We start from the raw sequence: 18,079 nt of genomic DNA, 5'->3' as shown, positions 1-18,079 counted from the left end.
GTAATGAAGACCAAAATACCGCACCAATTTAGTTTTACAGTTCCTCTTTCATGAGTGAATTCATGGGAGTATTTTGATTTGGCTTCCTTAAACTCTTTATGAGCAGTGTGAGGGTTTTAGTGGTAAACTTAGAACATATTCCATTTTGTTCTTGTTATTAACAGAACACAGCAGTTGAAATTAAGTCTGTCCTGATCCAGTCATGAAAAATCCATGCATGGGGACGACAGATGTAGCAGTTTCTGCACAGCAAGCTGCTTAGCTATCCTGTTCCAAAGATTACAACACTCAGATTCCTAACTCAGCTCTTGTGCTGAGTTGATTTAATTTTTGTTTCTCAATAAAGCATGCATACTAGGTTAATGTTTCATAGTGCTCCAGGCAGAAACTGCTTTAAATCTGAACTTGTTTAAACCAGGTTATGTCCTATGGTTTGCTCTCTCAGGCTATGTCTACACTTAAGGCAGCATGTGAGTACAGGCACCACAGTGAAAGGTTCCAGCAGTGGGGAAAGGCTCTGGCAGTGGGGTGGCGCAGAGCAGTAAGGATAAGTTCCAATAGTGGGGAGCTGCTGAAGCCTGTCACTGTGGCAGAGAAAGTCTCTGGCAGCAGGACTGCTACACTGCTAAAAATATATATCCTAGGGTTACATACACTGGCGATTCAGGTTGTATAGGGTACCCTACTTGCCTAAACTGTGCCTCACTGTTTACACGTCTACATCTACGCAAGCCAGCTGGGCGTGCAGCGTCTGTACTCTACACAGCACTGCAAATATAGTCATACTTTTTCTTTTAATGCATAACTTCAGTTACCAGAGCAACACAACAATGGCAGTTTCTCCTCCAACTCCTTCACAGAATGAACACTAATTTGTCAGATAGTCTTAGTTGTGGCAGAGAGACTAAAGACTAACCTTAGCAAAAATAAACGAATGCAAGCCCTTCAGCCTACAGTTGCTGAATTAAATGTGTGTTTTTCCACTGAAAATTCCTACCCCATTTTGTAAATGATATCCATCAAAGCTCTCCTGCCCCTGAAAACGTATCGCTAATGATTCAGCAGTGTTCATAGAGGCAGGGAATGCACAGGTTTGAGAAATTGCTGCCCATTTCAAAACAAATGTTCATGTAGTTTCACAATTATTTATGCTGTGCAACCAGGACAAGAAAGCTTTGGTGATACTGATCGCTGAGAAGATTTACCATGGATTAAACAGTAACTACCTTATTGCATCTGGTGAGATAATGTACTATCAAAGTGACTTCATGTTTTGGACTAGGTCGATTACAAATAATATGACTTCTACTGATGCATCTTTTTCACAGTGGAGCGAAAGGTCAAATAAGTGAATAATGCTGTGTACATATTTTGGGTGTTTTATGCTACTCGGACTGGGCCATAAAGGCTTCACTGTGTAGAATCACGGACTATGGGAATTGAGATTCCTAAGAGTTTATGTTCAATTGACTTTTGTTACCTCAGGCTGTTACTGATTGCTTTTAGTTTCAACATGCTTATGCTGAACCACTTTTCCTGATTTTACCAGATTACTAGAGATGCCGGGCCCCCCATCCTCTAAGCTGGCATGCATAGATTTTTCTTTGCTAGATGGCTCTTGATAGGGTGCTCCTTTGAAAACCTGTTCTTTACAAATCACAGAAGTAAATTAATTTGCTTCAGATGAATCATTTCTTTGCTGTGTTGAATAGGGTTGAGCAAGCAGCTCTGTGGGAAGGGACTGAAGGAACATGTGCAACATTCTCATATGTGACATTCATCATGTGAGAAGTATATACAGAACACGGTCCCATTATATATGTACAGAAATTGGGGGAGGTTGCTGAATTTTCTCTCTATTTTCTCACAAAATTCTCTGAATTTTCTCTATAGCAGACCATCGTCTAGCTCTTTCATGAGTGGTGAATACTTTCTAATAAATGATGCTCTACCACCACTCCCAAATACTAGTATATATAATGTTACACTATATGGGGTTAGCAGATCTTTTCCTGTTCACCAAGAAGCCATGCTTTTCCATGATATGACAGAGTATGTGACTGGGCCCAGATGACAGGAGGTCATCAAGAAGAGGGTAAATGTGTATTCCCTTCCCTTGGAGGGCCATCACCAGCACCATGAGGACAGAAGTGGTAAGCAAGCCCAAAGATTAAGGCTATACATTGAAAGTGCTGCTCTTTGTATGCAAAGTGAAGGAATTTTCTGTATATTACTCAGATTGGAATATGAAGGTAAGCTTCGTTGGAGTCGATAGATGACAGAAAATCTTGTGATACACCTGCTGGGATCTACTTCAAAGAAAGCAGACTGTTTTATAGCACATCTGGGAGGTGCTAGGGTAGTTGGATCAGATAATTCTAAGGGTTATCATGGATTTGCCCAAAGCTTTAGGCAATCTAAAACCTTCAAAAGATATCACAGCGGCAGTCCCAGACTACAAGTAAATCATCTGCTCCAGCACCTACAAAACACTGGACCTAATTATCCAGAAAGGAAGCAGTTACTTCAGCTCCACACAATTTAAAAGGAAGTCAGGCAACGATTCCAGGAGTTACTGAACAAGGTACTGACTGAAGCATTGTCTGTAAGTCTAACAATTCCCTGGAAAGCTTTATGGCACTGGATGTTAACCTAGTCATTTAAGCCTACCAGATAGTTTGTAGAGAAGGGAGGTACAGTAGTCTGACTTCTAGAACTAGATGAACAACTACATATTTCCACAGCTTGGTACAACAGTGGAGGAAAATAAACTTTTTAGATGAAAGTTGTAAATTGGTCTAGCAGAAAGTTGGATTTGTGACTCTGTTCATTCTGAGTTAGCAAAAGTGGACTGTGTTCTGAACCTGCTCCGTTTCTGGCATGGCCCCAAATGAGCAGAGAAACCAGTGCGTCTTAAACACAAACCTGTTAGGTTTCAAAGCAGGCCTCATGCTCAGGAGGATTGTGGCAGCCTGCCGCTGTAAACATCCGACTGAAAGCTCCCTTCTAACACCTTACAGCTTCCAGTCAAGGATGTTTACAGTAGCAACAACTGCCCAGAAAAAGAGTAGAACATGGTACTTCTATGGGAAGCAAAGTGTTTCCTTCTTCTCCAACAGCATAAATGTGTTAGCTCAACAGGTTTCTAGACGTCTAAGCATCCTTAATGTTAGCAACTTTCGTTATCTGTAACCTCTATTAGCAGACTTGTGAGCCAGCAATTACATAAATCAGTCTCATATAAGTTTTCACTTTTAAATTAGTTACCAGTTGGCACACAAGTTTGTTTTAATTACATAACCTAACTCAAGCCACAACTGGGCACTTGAAAGTGCCATAATGCGGAAATGCCAAAGGGAAAACAAAAAACTTTTTAATACTACCCAGCTCTTAGACAGCACTTTTCATCAGTAAATCTCAAAGATTCACAGAAAACTTACCAGGAAGTGGCATTACTCCATTTTACAGTTGGGAAACTGAAGCACAGAGAGTAAATGATTTGTTAAGATCATCCTGCAAGCTAGTAGCAAAGCAAGTGCTCTATCTACTAGGCCGTGCTGCCTCCCCATGGACACTTTATTGTAATAATTCCTATACAGGCAGTCATTTGGTCCCTTTAAAATAAAGCCAATTACAAACTTTTAAGGAGAAATGTTTACAAATGCAACATATTTCTGGACTTCAGTGGTTGAAGGAATGTGGACCTTGCACTCAGCTTTCATTCTATGGAAGCAAATATCTGGTGTAACCACGCACAGGCACAACTATGCCTGCTGTGATGATAATCAAATGTTCCATTTTATACAATCCTCACTAGAGTGCTCTGTTAATTTATTAACATGCTATATGTTAAGATTTCTAAAATGCACCCAGTTACATCTCTAAGGCACTGGCAACAGCAATAATACAGAAAAAACTAAGTGTCTACAAAACTGAAACATTAAATATTGAACACAAGCATACAATACACTATACTTGCCGTATATTTGAACCTCACTTTGTATAACTATTTAATATCAGAAGTATGTAAATACTGACGTGGATAATCAACCTTATAAGTAAAGAATAGTAGTAACTGTTTTCCCAACTCACCTGCCGTTTTGGAGGTTTAAGTTCATCTCTTGGAACAATATCGATGAGAAAGTCAAATTGATCAAACTTTGTAATTGCCATGGCAATATCATTCCTCTGAAACAATTCAAAAGTGAAGGATTATTTGCATTATCTGTTTGGTTGTTGAGTGAATAAAAGTTAAGAATGCCCATCATATGGAACTGAATTATCTTCTTTGAAGCTCAAAATGCTCCCACTCATATAGCTAGTACTATTAATTCAGAAACAGCAGAGGGCACCACAAGCAATAAGAAGATCTGCAATGGTAGTTACCCTCTCCCCGTGTACCCTTATACCATCAGTTTATTATCCCTCAACAGAATGAAACATGCAAATCTTGTGTTTTGCAATCTTAGTCACTTGAATAACATTCCGACAATTTCAGCCAAACCCCTCCCCCCCGCCAGCATCGGCAAATATATTTTCATTGCTTATATTATACAATAAAGTCACAGTTTCTTTCATTCATAACCTTAAAACAAAAAATATATCCTGAATTGTGGCTGCCGCAAGGTCATTAACTTCTTTTCCAACAAGGTTCTGGTACACACATACTAGTGGATCATACACTCACCTTCCGTTGGCTGAGCTCACTGCACACGACGACTGGTTCCTTGCATCCCTCCATTCCCCAGGACAAATTCCCTTTTCACCACCCTCCTATCCCCCTGTATTTCAGGGACTCTCTGCAACTCCTCCCTCCACCTTCCTCATACCAGGGCTCTCCATGTCCCACACCATTCTTCCCTCTGCTACTTGCCAGAGTCTATGTGCCCCTCCAACACCCTCCATACCAGAGTCCTGCATGTTCCCCCCCATTTTGCCCTCTCTCATATACAAGGGCTCCCAATCTCATCCCGCCACCCCCTTACTCCTCCCATATTAGAGGTCTGTGTGCACTCCATTCCCGCCACACCAGGGTCGCCCAACGCATGTGCTACCTAACCTCCCAATTATTATTTTTCTTCTCTAAGTCATACAGGGTGTCTATTGAAGGATGGGCAGAGATGAGATCAGGTGATTGGATGCAACTTTCAAAAGTTATCACAAACACATATATGCCATCAATTTGACTTTAGGGCCTCGCAAACTCAACCAACTAGGTTTGATCAAGATGTTGAGATCTTGCAATATCTAATCAAAAGGCAAACGAGGGCAGAGCAATAACTTTTCTGTATTCAAACCAAGCCCTTAGTACACCTTTATTTCTGCTAAGGATTTAATTTCTTTTTTCCAGTAAGGCAGAAAAAAGTTTTATTAATTTTTTTTTAAAAGTCTCTGCATTCATTTTTGTACAGTGTTCTTTATTAAATGCAAAGTGAATGGTACTCATTTTTATTCCAAAAACCTCAGGAAAAACCCAAACTGCTGATCTGCAGCCTCTCTTACTAATATGGTTATGAAGTATTCTTGATGCAGTATCTCCTCCTTTTGCTAGGATTTTACATAAAGACTCCTGTAAACTTGCTGCAGTGCAGTTCTGTACTATGTAAATTCCCATACAAGTTCAATGGGATACTGTATAATAGTCATGATGAAACCAAACTACACATAATTCAGTTTCTAAGGACGTCTCTACACTTGTCTCAGTGTAGACACTACCTATGCCAAAAGGAGTTCTCCCATCTACATAGGTAATCCAGCTCCCTGAAGGGCAGTATGGTCAGTGGAAAAATTCTTCCGTCAACCTAATGCTGTGTATACGGAGAGCTAAGTCAGCTTTACCACATTGCTCTGGGTGTGGATTTTTCACACCCTGAGCAACATAGATGGGTCAACCTAACTTTTCAGTGTACACCAGGCCTCAGCATTTCACTGGATTAAGTTTTTAGGAGAAAAACATTGATAAACATTTTTTAACACTTTAAAATCAAGAGTAAATCAAGATTGAATGTTTTTTAAAAAGATACGGTCTAGGAATTATTTTGGGGGAAGTTCTATGTCCCTGTTATACAGAAGGTCAGATGAGATGATCCCATCTGACTTTACAATCTATGATACAATTATTTATAGTGTCTGGGGACAGTTGGTTCTAAAGCACATAAGAAAAGAGGTTGCTCTTGATTTAGTCACAGTTGCACAGGAATTGGCTCAGGAAGTGAGTGAAGGGGAGCCACTAATTCACAATAGACTTAACATAGTAAGATCAATATCCTCTCAAAAGGATAATTACAAAAGGTAATGCTATGACACTGAACTTTAAACAAAGAGGGTTTCTCTTTAAAATAGTCAGAAGCAATCTGATAGAAAAGTGACATTATTCTGTACCACCAGGAAGACTGCTTAAGAACATTTTAGGGTCGCAAAGTGAGCATAACCAAGGAGTTGGGGTGGAAAAAGGAGCTAAGTAGAAGTTAACATGAGTTTATTTGAGAAAAATGGTATCCCAAGTGATGTTAAGAGATCAACGGTAACATGGAAGGTGGCAATTAAGAGGGCTAAAGGGAAGCGTGAAGAGCAAAGTGTTAAAAGATATACAGCTGGTAGACCACAAAGTACATTAGAAGAAGGAAAGCCCACAGGAGAGTCAGTGAGCCTACCAAGGTGAGAGGGTGGAATGGAGAAAAGGGGTACTAAAATCCCACCCCAAACTACTTATTGACTCGGAGGGTGATGGGAATATACATACCATGGAGCTACTCTCTTTGGGTATAGTGTCTGATTGAAGTATTAAAAACAAACAAACAAACCATACAATTTGACTTTTTTTTTTAGTTTAAGTCACCATTACTGAACAGCATTTATCCAAGTTCTGAAGTCACTCAAGGACAAGGCAGCTGAATTTCTAACAAAAATGAAAATTTGTCATTAAAAACTGCTTCTATAATGGATGACCGGATGATGACCAAAGCTGTAAGACATCTTTAAAAATCCTGCATCTGATTTCAGGAATTATAGAAAAAGGAGGGGTCTTATTTGGTACTAGGAAAAAAATCACTGATGCTAGAGACTTATAAAAGCATATACACGAGCACAACATGATTGAGACAAAGTTACTTGCCCTTTCGGATATTATCTAGGATAAAAATTAGAAGGACTATTAATCCTCACACTTCAGTTTATCTGAGGGATTCTAAGGCATATCTCACCTTAGCATCTAAAGTGCCAGCAATGGCCATGAAGAAAGTAAGGGGGGGGAGAGGGGAGGCGGAAGAGGCATTTTTATCTCTGTTCCATAGGTGGAGCATATTTTAAAAGGTGCACTGTCACAGATGCAGGGTAATTGCAGCTCCTCTGTGGTACACTCCAGGAGATCCCAGTCAGGTGTCTGGTCTCCAGCCACCACCTGTCTCTGGGCAGGGACTTTTGTCACTCCCTTCTGACCAGGGGTTTTAAGGCTGCAAAAGGCGCTTATATAGAAAGTAAAAGGGGTCAGAAAACATGGACATGTCAGTTCAAGGTTTCATGGAAATAGTTCTCCATTACCTGCAGAGTCCTGCGCTTATTATCTTCAGTGTGTATCCACGCCCGTAGCGTCAGTTCTGTTATGAATATTTGAGCAGCCTTGGCAAACAACACAGGAGCTTCAGCACTAATCATCTGCAATGAAAAACGTGCATTTCATTCACTCAATCAACGTGCTACCCTGGAGTCTAGTCACAGAAGCTTGTTATAGTGTTAACAGATAAATAGTTCAGATGCAATAAAATGGTAATCTGGAAGTTTAGGGGATTTCCACATTACATCTGAGGGCCATTTCACTGCAAGATCTGGAGGTCCAAAGGGCTACCAGATTGGAAGCAAGCACTGTAATAAGAATACTGGTCAGTTACATGTTTCCTTGAAAGTTTATTTAATGAAACATGAATGTTATCAGATTTTAATTTCACACAGCTCACCGGTTTACCCTATGCTAACACAAAGTTTTGGTCAACCTTACCTTTAACAATAGAAGTGAAATGCCACTACCAATTCACATGACAGACAGGCTTCCTTTCATAGGTTAATAGGTTTCTTCTTTCACTCTGCGGGATAATCTATACCAGCAGCTCTCACTATTTTGCAGGCTAATATATCGGAGATGATATAATATGGATTGGGGAAATTAGGTTATGATTAACTGATAATAAAGATTTAAAAAAAATATCGCCAGTCTCACCAAATTTCATTTTCTTAGCAGAATCTGGCTCCAATTACCTTTCTATTAGAACTGTTTCACTTTAGCTACCTTTGTATTAGACTTATTTCCCAGGATAATCTCTTTCCTGTTAAACAATGACCTGTAGGAAACAATATTTTACTTTCCATCTCTCTTTTCCCTTCATTACAGGGAATTTTGCATTAATTTGGTTAAGGCATTGAACTGGGCCTCGAATTCCATCTGGTTAAAAAGAATGGCTTGCTTTGTTAAGGTAGGCAAAGAACACCCCTTTTTCACTGAGCTTATTTAAATGTTAAAGAGTCTCCCAATGTAAGGGTGACATTCACAAGAAAAAGGATGGAAGTCATAAGCTCCATGAACTCTCTTGGAAATTCACATCCAAAACTTCTAATTTAAGGCAAAAAGATAGTTGGATAAGCAATAAAAAAAATTCCTGATATTTACAGTAGTATTTTTGTTTTTCCTGTTATGTGAGTGGACGTTTAAAATTTCCTCTTGGGCCCATGCACACCTTTTTCCCATAAGGAAGACCATAACATGACAAATAAATACTGATTTCTTAGTTTGCTTGTTTCACGGGTTCAGATCTAAAATTTATGAAATATCAAAGGCCACATTTCCTTGATAAAGTGTAAAATACGACTGTTTTGTACTAATATTTGTCTCAACTGATTGTAGGGATTTTTTAAAAAAAGTTTATTAGGTTTATATTAAATGCTTTTGTAGTTTTGTGAAAGCAAAAGTCACAGAAATCAGAAGGAGACAGGAGAACTGATAGACAGCAGCTAGTCACTACTAGAACTGGGAAAATGCTGAAAATTATTTGCAAATGCTTTATTCAAAACATGAGGAAATTTGTTTTTAAAATGCAAAATGTACCAATTATATGACCCACTACACAAGCTAGTTAAAGAATGAAAAAAGTTGTCAAAGAATGTATCTGAAAAATACTGTGAAATTTATCAAACTGCTAACAACTGAAGCCACCACAATGCTGCAGGCAATTAATCTCCACAAGGCATCCTGAGCACCTCTTTTTTATTTATCAATAAATAATCTCCAGACTTTAATGTATTGGAAGGAAAGATGACATTGTGGCTAAGGAACTGATTTGGGACTCAAGAACACTATTCAACTCCTGGCTTTCTGATAGCCTGCCTGACCGACCTTTGGCATATCAGCTCTCCATGCCTCAGTTCCCCATATGTAAAACGGAGATATTACCTCCACTCCTCACAGGGTGTTTTGAGGATTAACTCATTAATTTTTGGGAAGCACTCAGATACTACCGACAGGGCCCACAAATACCTAGATAGAGAAGGCTGTATGAGGCACCTGACTTGGCCTACTTAATTTGACATACAAATATTTGAATCATTTTCGAGTATTCCTCAAAAAAGAAACAATCACTCCATTTTCAAGGGGGCTTTTCATATCAACAGTGAAATTGTTCTGACAGCTGTTGGGGTATTTTAATTCTTGTACAGGTTTCAATAAGGTTGTTTTTCCTTACAAACACTGCACTCCAGAGAAATGATGTCTATGGTGCTCATCAACATGGCTAATAACTGTATGTTTTGTTTTACAGCGTAAAAGACCAAGTATGAATTTACCTTCACATCTTCATCCAGTTTCATAATCTTCTTAATACGAGCCAGTGGGAGTTCCTGCACTCTGAAGTCTTTCTGCAAAGAGCAAAAGGAGACTTCATAAACTGTTCAACTATGCATAATAATTGAAAACAAAAGTAAGAGATAAGTGATGTTCAGAAGAATTCTAAATTGATCTTCTCTGCTTTAAACAGTGTATCTCCTGTAAGAGGCAACAATTTTTATTTTTCTCTAAGGTACAGTAACTACAAACACTTGATGTTTACCTTCTTATCCACTTTCTTAGCCATTCTAATTGTTATATTGTTTCCGCTTCATCTGCTAAAGGATGCTGGGCAATAGATAGCATAGCTGCTGCCTGCAGTACAGAGGTTGGGCCCTAGAGCAGGCGCAGCGTGCTCTGAACTCAACAGCATGGACCTTGATCATTTCCTCCCCTGATCCTCCTGCACAGTGGGTTAGCTGCCCACAGTGCCCTGCTCTCTCGGTCAGTGTTAGAGTACCAACTGCGAACGTGCTTCAGCAACACGAGTGCACTGTGTGGACAGGCACAAGTGTTGTAATTACAGCGCTTTTTGACCATCGCTGTAACTTGTGTCGACAAAACTTTCTAGTGTAGACAAGGCCTTACTAACAAGATCCAATGACTGAAAGTTGAAGTTAAACAAATTCAGAGTGGAAATAAGGTACAATTCAAAAAAAAAATTTTTTTTTAAACAAGGGTAATTAACTACTGGAACAACTTAAGGGTTGTGGTAGATTCTCCGTCACTTACAATTTAAAATCAAGATTGGATGTTTTTCTAAAAAATAAGCCAATTCAAACAGGAATTAATTTAGGGAAGTCTTATAGCCTGTGTCATGCAAGAGTTCAAACTGGAAAGTCATAGTGGTCCTTCCTTTCCGGCTTTATAATCTAGAATCTTTGAGTTATTGTACACTGACTTCTGTGCATATCTGTGAATCCTTTCCAGGAGATCTCACAGTGATACAATTCTCCCCTAGTTTCTGTAACAAGTGATTAATACCTTACACATTTGGTTATTTTTAGGGTGAAAACATATTTTATTCCTGTAAATAAGTATTATGGCCATTAGACATTTGCATATCTTGTGTATTTATTTGGGTCTAAGAGAAGCATGGCTTATTGACTAGCTACTACCAAGCTAAGCAAACTTTAGAAGATCAATTCCTCATCTTTTCTTTTTCCAAATTAGGCATCAACTAATTCTGGAGCTGTAATGTATCATTAGTCCTATTTTCTAAATTTCTCCAAGATGAGGCTGCATTCCTCCCCTCTTTTTTATGGGAAAAACATTCTTAAACAGTTCCCTTTCCCCCCCGATTTCTACTCAAGTGTGCACACCACGAAAACACAAGAACAGAAATAAAGATGGTCTCAAACAGCAGTCAACCAGAACAGTTTGTACCTCAGACGACTGCTTTGACCCCCATTACACAATACGTATAAATGAATTTGCAATTTGCCCAGGTCCACATACACAGCAACTCAGTGTGTTGGCTTTACAAGACATACAGTAATTTCAGTGCCTGATTACGTGAAGGGTGGCTGCTTAGGACTGTTTTATAATTGCTTTTCCCCTACGGTCCTTATTAAAATTTTCATTCAGGCAGAAGCTTACAACTCAGCATTCAACATTTTTCTAACTTGCAATGCAAGAGATTCACGACAGCAGTGTTAGAAATTAAACTGCTCATTCTAGACTAGCTGTAGAATAAAACTTTGCCACATGCAGATGAAGACAAACTACAGCTCTTGCACATAAGAGCTTAGTGCAGTAAGGGATCAAGTAATTAATTCTGGTCTCTGCATACAGATTGCTACATCTATTTCTTGAGCCAAGACTGTGTAACATGCTGGAAGGAGAAACTTATCTTTAGACTTCTATCAGAATAGGGTACTTCATTTCAAATGGACCATCTTCAAATTGAGCCCTTTTGTTTTCAGCTAATGCAAATTTAAACCAGAAAAGTCTGCATTTTAGGACAGACTATGTAATTGTGATGTCGTAGTAGAGATGTCAGTCACTCTTGAAAAGGCATTTTTGTTATATGCCCTTGTTCTCAGGTGCTTCTTTTAAGCAGAAAACATTTGGGGCTGAAATCTTTATGGTTTATTCGCAGCCGATAGATTTATTTTTAAAAATTCACCTGACAAAATTATGTTCTGCTCTGAGTTATTTAAGCATGTGAAAAAGTGTAAGGATTTTTTTTCCTGTTTGTTTTTTAAATACTGTGCACTTTGTCTTCAGGTTATTTTTAAAACTTCACACTCGCCAAAGCAATTAGTTTTTAAAGTGGGCATAGTACCTTTGAAACAAAAGTTTATCAAAATTCCACCCTCAGAATCACATCCATAATACCTGCTAACTTCACTAGTAATAGGTTTATATAATAATGTAGGCTAGAAAATCTTGCACGCATTTTATATGAAAAATAGAAGATAACACACCAAGATGCACAAACAAGAATGTGGGTATACTGAGCCCTAAACTACCTATCACCTTGATATTGGTGCTTAGATATCAAAGTGATAAGTGCTTAGAAATATCAGATTAATTGGTTTAGATAACCTAACTTTGACTATTCTGAAACAAGTGATTACTATAAAAGTCATAGCTAAATATCCTGAAATTTGTGCATTTAAATTCTAACCAATAATGTTGGACAAATGTACTTTTTCCTCAGTGAATTTCACAAACTACAGGAAAACTGGTAGGGAAAGGACAGAGACTCTACCACCAGTCTGTTTCAAAGTGGTGTAATCAGGTGAAGGAAGAAGTTAATGGATTTCCACTGGATAAGTATTGGGGCAACACCTAGCCTTTGTGTCCCCCTCTCCAAACTCCCCCCTCTCCCCCCAATGTACTTTGCAACACCATTTTTTTTTTTTAGCCCTGGCACTAAAACTTACTTTAAGTGTTGCCACCAGCGAAACCCTAAATGATCTAAAAATCTGAATTTTTGAATGTAACAAGTCAGCAAGCAAGTTTCAAATAAAATATGACAAAAAGTAAGCCCTATTCTGGAAACAGAAAATAAAAATCAAACTTCCATCCACAGATTTTCCTTCAGTCTGGGAAACATCTTAACAATGTTAGGTATTGTTTGTTGGAATGTGGCAACCACACCACTTTACATTATGGAATTCAAACAGTAATAAGTATAGTTTCTAACACATATTCCCAGTCACTTGACCTTCAGTTACTCAAAGGCAGCCAGTATCTTGATAGCAATCCCACAACCACTTATCTATATTTATTCCAAAACTATTTTTTTCCAAAGGTTTTGAATACCTCTGAAACCTTCTCGGAAACAAAGTTGCAACTCTCTATATTAAACAGTCTTTGATTCCATTCTCTCTCCCCCAAAAGGTTTTGGTTTAATCTGGAAAAAATATTTATAATGGATGACTATTATGTTTCCATGTGTATACAAAAGATGTAAATTTGATTTAGTTATTGCTGAGCTACAGCCCAAATGTTGCTAAATGTGTACATTTATACACATCAAAATACAGTTCAGCAGCATATTCATTTTCTAACCCCAAAGCTGGGCTAGGCAGTTTCTTGCAGTTGATCTGCCTTGAGATATTTATGCACAAGTTCCATTGTTGACTCCAAAGGGAGTTATCAGTACATATCTGAAAGAAGAATTTGGCCAAATATAGATGGTTTTTGCAAATATTTTGCTACAAGACACTAAAGTAGCACGTAACTCCTGTACTGGACATTCTCTTAAGGTTTTACACATTATCAAAGGACATTCTCTTACCACTGTTAAATTTCGAATCTCCTCCATGACCCGAGGCCAGAAAGACTGAAGGCTTTGCTGAGCATCACTACTGCCAGCCGCGCCAAAGCTACCATCCGTGGACATGGTGATAACTGGGGGAATGGGGGGGATAAAAAAAAAGAAACATTAGTAAAGATGGAGGAGAAACTGGATTTAAAAAGTCAAAGTTTTTCTTAAGTCACTTTTCAAAACTCTCCAACCAAGACAAGTCTATCTAGTTCACACACAAGTGTGTGAAATTACCTGTTCTCTCAAAAAGAGACTTCCAACATCATTTCCAAGATCTGAAGACTGGCAAAGAAATTAAGATACTTTACCTATTCCCTTTTATTAGTGGAAGGCACACATTATAGTTCTATTGGATGTCCAGTCCAAAAGGACTCTTATGATGTCCATGAAAGAAGTACAAGACCATGAATATCTTATCAGATCTGAAAGGCTTGCAAAGTAAGCACCAATGAAGAATGGGGTCATCTCTATCTTGGTTTTCATCCACAATGAGTTATCTACACTAGCTCTATTTTTTAAAAATTAGAATCAATTTAATTCAACAAAATCAAAGAAATTGTTATGCAGCTACTACTCTGCATTAGCCCACACTATTGCAATCACAAATTTTGTGATTGCACAGTCTCTGAAGTATCTAGGTGCAAGAGAAGGCTTAAGGCTGGAATGTCAACTTCACACAGAATTTCCATCTAATTTAACACTATTTTAAATGGAACAGTCAATTTAAGTTAAATGTTTGTTGTTTTTTTTAAAAATGACTTTATGGTTCTACACCTATTCGAGATCTCACGCCTTCTGTGGTTTTACAATTCCATTTTCTTATTTTTAAAAACACATCTTCCCTCAGATGCTGTGTGAAAGACACAAACACTAGGAGAAACTAACTGGTTATACACAAAGTGCTGTTAAATTCACAAAATTGTCTCTAATCTCTTTCAATTTAAAGTAATTTTCTTCACACGATGCACAGTCAACCTGTGGAACTCATTGGCAGGGGATGCTGTGAAGGTCAAAACTGTAAGGGGTTCAAAGAAGAATTAGATAAATTGAAGAAGATAGGCCATCAATGACTATTAGCCAAGATGTCAGGAATGAAACCCCATGCTGTGGGTGCTCTGATTGCCAGAAACTGGGAGTGGATGACAGGGATTGGATCAGTCGATGACTGACTGTTCTTTTATTCCCTCTGAAGTACCTGCCATTGGCCACTGTCAGAAGACAGGATACTGGGCTAGATGGACCACTGGTCTGACCCAGTATGGCCATTCTTATGAGTTAATTTCAAAATCAGATAAAGCATTTTCAGCCAGAAGAGAGATTTTTACAGTGAAGGTATCCACTTATTTTGTTTTTGTATTTGATCAAAACTATGCTTGTCATTTAGCATTCCAGAACTGAAGTTTGTGAAGCAAACTGTTAGACTTTAGAACTATACAGAATCCATTTTATGGATACCTTATAACCTGTCCCTTGATAAGAGACCAAACTTAAGGTCTGTACTAGCACTCACAATTGTGATCAATGAATATATAACATATACCGCAACTGAATTCTGTCCCTTTTATATAATCACAGTGGTAAAGAATAGGACTGGCAGCCAGATAGCTATATAGTTTAAAAAAACCTCAAACTTGGGTTTACATGCCACTGAAACACCATGGGCCAATCCTGTTCCCTTCATATGCAAGTAACTCCAATATAAGCCAATGAAGGCTTTTTCTTGCACAGATCACAGGATCAAGTCCTCTAAGTGTGACTAAAAAGATTTATAACATTTAAGCCAAAAGTGGCTAATGCCAGACAAGCCCAAATATGCTCTTTAAAAGCACTTTAACTGCAAAGAAACAGCTTTATAGCAGGAGAAAAAAGGCACACAAGGCAAAGTGTGGTTTCTCTAGAATTCCTGACAACAATCTACAATCTTCAACACTCTAGCAAAAGAATGCTTAAGAAGTGCTGTGTTTACACACTAGGATCATTCCAATTCTGATGGCATGTATGAATTACAGAAACGTAGAACATTGCAGAACAGAACTTGTTATTCCCCAGGCATAAGAAGTGTTTCAGGGAATGCCAGGACAGTCACTGCTCACTTCCTAAATGAACAAAGAAATTAAAAGTTATTCTAAATGTTCTCCTGGGTCATACAAAGCTGCTTTGATGTTTCCATTTAAAAAAAGCCACTCCTAAAAGTTCAGTGGGTTGTGGAGAGAGAAACCATGGGCTACTTTTTAAAAGGACAATTCCCAACATACATCATGTTATTTCTGTCTGGTGATGTAATGGGAAAAGGCATGGGGCAAAATTTAGATCTGGCATATTAGGCACAATTCCCGTTCAGCTTCTGATCCAATGCACATAGTGGTTTATTTATGTCTTTTCTCAAGCAGAGGTGCAAAGTAATGTCAAAGTTTGATGTGACGTGGTTTAAAATGTTGTCTGGGGGAGATTACTGGTGGGCTTTAGATCCGTTGTGCCAAATACAATAATTATTCTTCATAAAAGAATATTGTTGGATAAACCTACAGTAGACCATTCATGGCTAGTTTAATACAAATTAACTAAACTGTACACTCTTCAAATCAGGACATATTGAAAGATATGCTGTGAATGGTTACATTTAATTTTTTTTAAATTTGTTGGGGTAGATTGACAAAAATGATTTTAGGAGATTAACCTACAAATATTTGGCAAGTATCCACAAACTGTTGCATGATGATAATCAAGGCAAAAGCAGCTACAAAATCTCTCTGGAAACAGAAGTGACTAGCGTATTATACAGTAATTTTAATAATTAAACCACTTATGAACGAAGAATCTTCCAATGTTTAAAAGGAAAATAAAAATAGATAAAATATTTTAACTAAGTCTTGTAACTGAATTCTGAATTTGTGCACCTCTGCTCTGTCACATGAAGAACAGAAATATAGATTTAGGAATGCACAAGCTAATCCTTCAAATCTGCTCTGTGATGGCAATATGCACTTATGTAACTGAACTCACATATCAACAACACTAAAACCAGATGAGGATTTTTCCCCAACTCATGATGCTATTCACTCAAAAGGCAAAAGCAACAGTTTTTCAAGATTATACTTCAAAGACGATTTGCATTCAAATCCATTTAATAGCACAGTGAATTACAAACAGCAAGAAACAGAAAAGCAAAATAAAACAAACCAAGCAACAACAAAAAATACCAGCCACTAGGAAAATTTTACTTCTAAAACCTACATGGATATTACTAAATTGTTTCATTGAAAGCTGACTAGCCTTACAGAAATCCTATGAAGTAGCCTAGGATCAAAATACAGTTTAAAGAAAAACAGTAAAAAGTTCTCACAAACACTAAAATCAAAACAGAAATGTTTTCATGATTTTTGCCATTAATGAAAATAGTTTAGTTAAACATTGCAGCATTGTTTTTGTGCAGGAGAATAAGTTAAAATGACTCTAACAGAAGGTGAAACTGACAATCTAATTAGACTGTCCAATCTCAGCAAAATTCTGAAAGTAAGCAAAGGGCAATATACATCAAATTTTTAACATCCTCCCTCCTCCCAATTTTATTCAAGGTGGCATTTGCAAAAAAAAAAAGGTAAAAAAATAGAATAATATCTTGGAAGAATCCTTTTAAAACTGCTACTGCCATATGAACCATGTACTTGCTTTTATGATTCATCTATTTCCAAAAGTGAAATCTACACCATCTGCAGACAAGTCCAGATTCCTGAATCTTTTCCTCTCAAAATAGAAATGATAGCGTTTGATGCAGCAAGCAAAATGCAGATGGAAATGCTTATTGAACATGACTATCAAAAAGTGTATCATTGCTGATATTGATAATGAAGAGTAGTGCAGTTTATTTTTAATTTACAAAGTTGCACAACTTAATTATTTAAAGCCCACTCCAACTAGACTCAAAATCAACCAATTGGTGAATAAATTATTAAGTGTTAGACAAGAAGGACAAGGAAGTGTTAAAATTACACTAATGTAAAGTTTCATCCTCTATTGTCTGTATCTGCTAACGCAAGTTTTCCCTGGTATTCCATATATACTTATTGTATGAATTAGCACAGGCTATTGAAAGAGCTCAAAACCAGTTTAATCTAGTCTTCTAGAATTTAAAAAAGCCTTAATGAGTTAAAATCATTATCTTCAAAGTAAATAAATACAACACTAATATTTCAGAATGCAGAATCAATAGCCTGGTGGTTGATTCAAAGATAATTGCTACTTTAAATAACTACTTAAGATAATTATTAGGAAACTGCATAGAGAAGGCAATTTGAGGTTAGTAAAGATCTATTGATAATTATCTCCACTAAAAATCATGCAGCCAGAAACACGATGCACCAAAGGCTGAGTATCTGGGAAGGAGTGCTATGCTGATAGAAAGTATTTAAAACAAAGTTGGGGTCTGTGTC

General features: G+C 37.7%; 1 protein-coding gene across 3 annotated transcripts in view; it reads right to left on the bottom strand.

The window, feature by feature from the left end:
• The window catches only part of NFYC (nuclear transcription factor Y subunit gamma), a 53,983-nt gene that overhangs the window by 11,484 nt on the left and 24,420 nt on the right, over positions 1-18,079 (bottom strand). For all 3 annotated transcript variants that reach the window (XM_067533994.1, XM_067533993.1, XM_067533992.1), the window contains exons 2-5: positions 13,620-13,732; positions 9,829-9,900; positions 7,540-7,653; positions 4,093-4,188 (exon numbers count right to left, since the gene is read on the bottom strand). In XM_067533994.1, the coding sequence (XP_067390095.1) occupies positions 4,093-4,188; positions 7,540-7,653; positions 9,829-9,900; positions 13,620-13,724 (387 nt within the window). In that variant the 5' untranslated portion in view covers positions 13,725-13,732. The remainder of the gene's footprint in view (positions 1-4,092; positions 4,189-7,539; positions 7,654-9,828; positions 9,901-13,619; positions 13,733-18,079) is intronic.

This window comes from Emydura macquarii, unplaced genomic scaffold, assembly GCF_026122565.2.
Source record: "Emydura macquarii macquarii isolate MOO-44397 ecotype Brisbane River unplaced genomic scaffold, CSIRO-AGI_Emac_v2 contig_3348, whole genome shotgun sequence".
Taxonomy (NCBI): Eukaryota; Metazoa; Chordata; order Testudines; family Chelidae; genus Emydura; species Emydura macquarii.
This window is presented reverse-complemented; position numbering and strand designations above follow the sequence as displayed.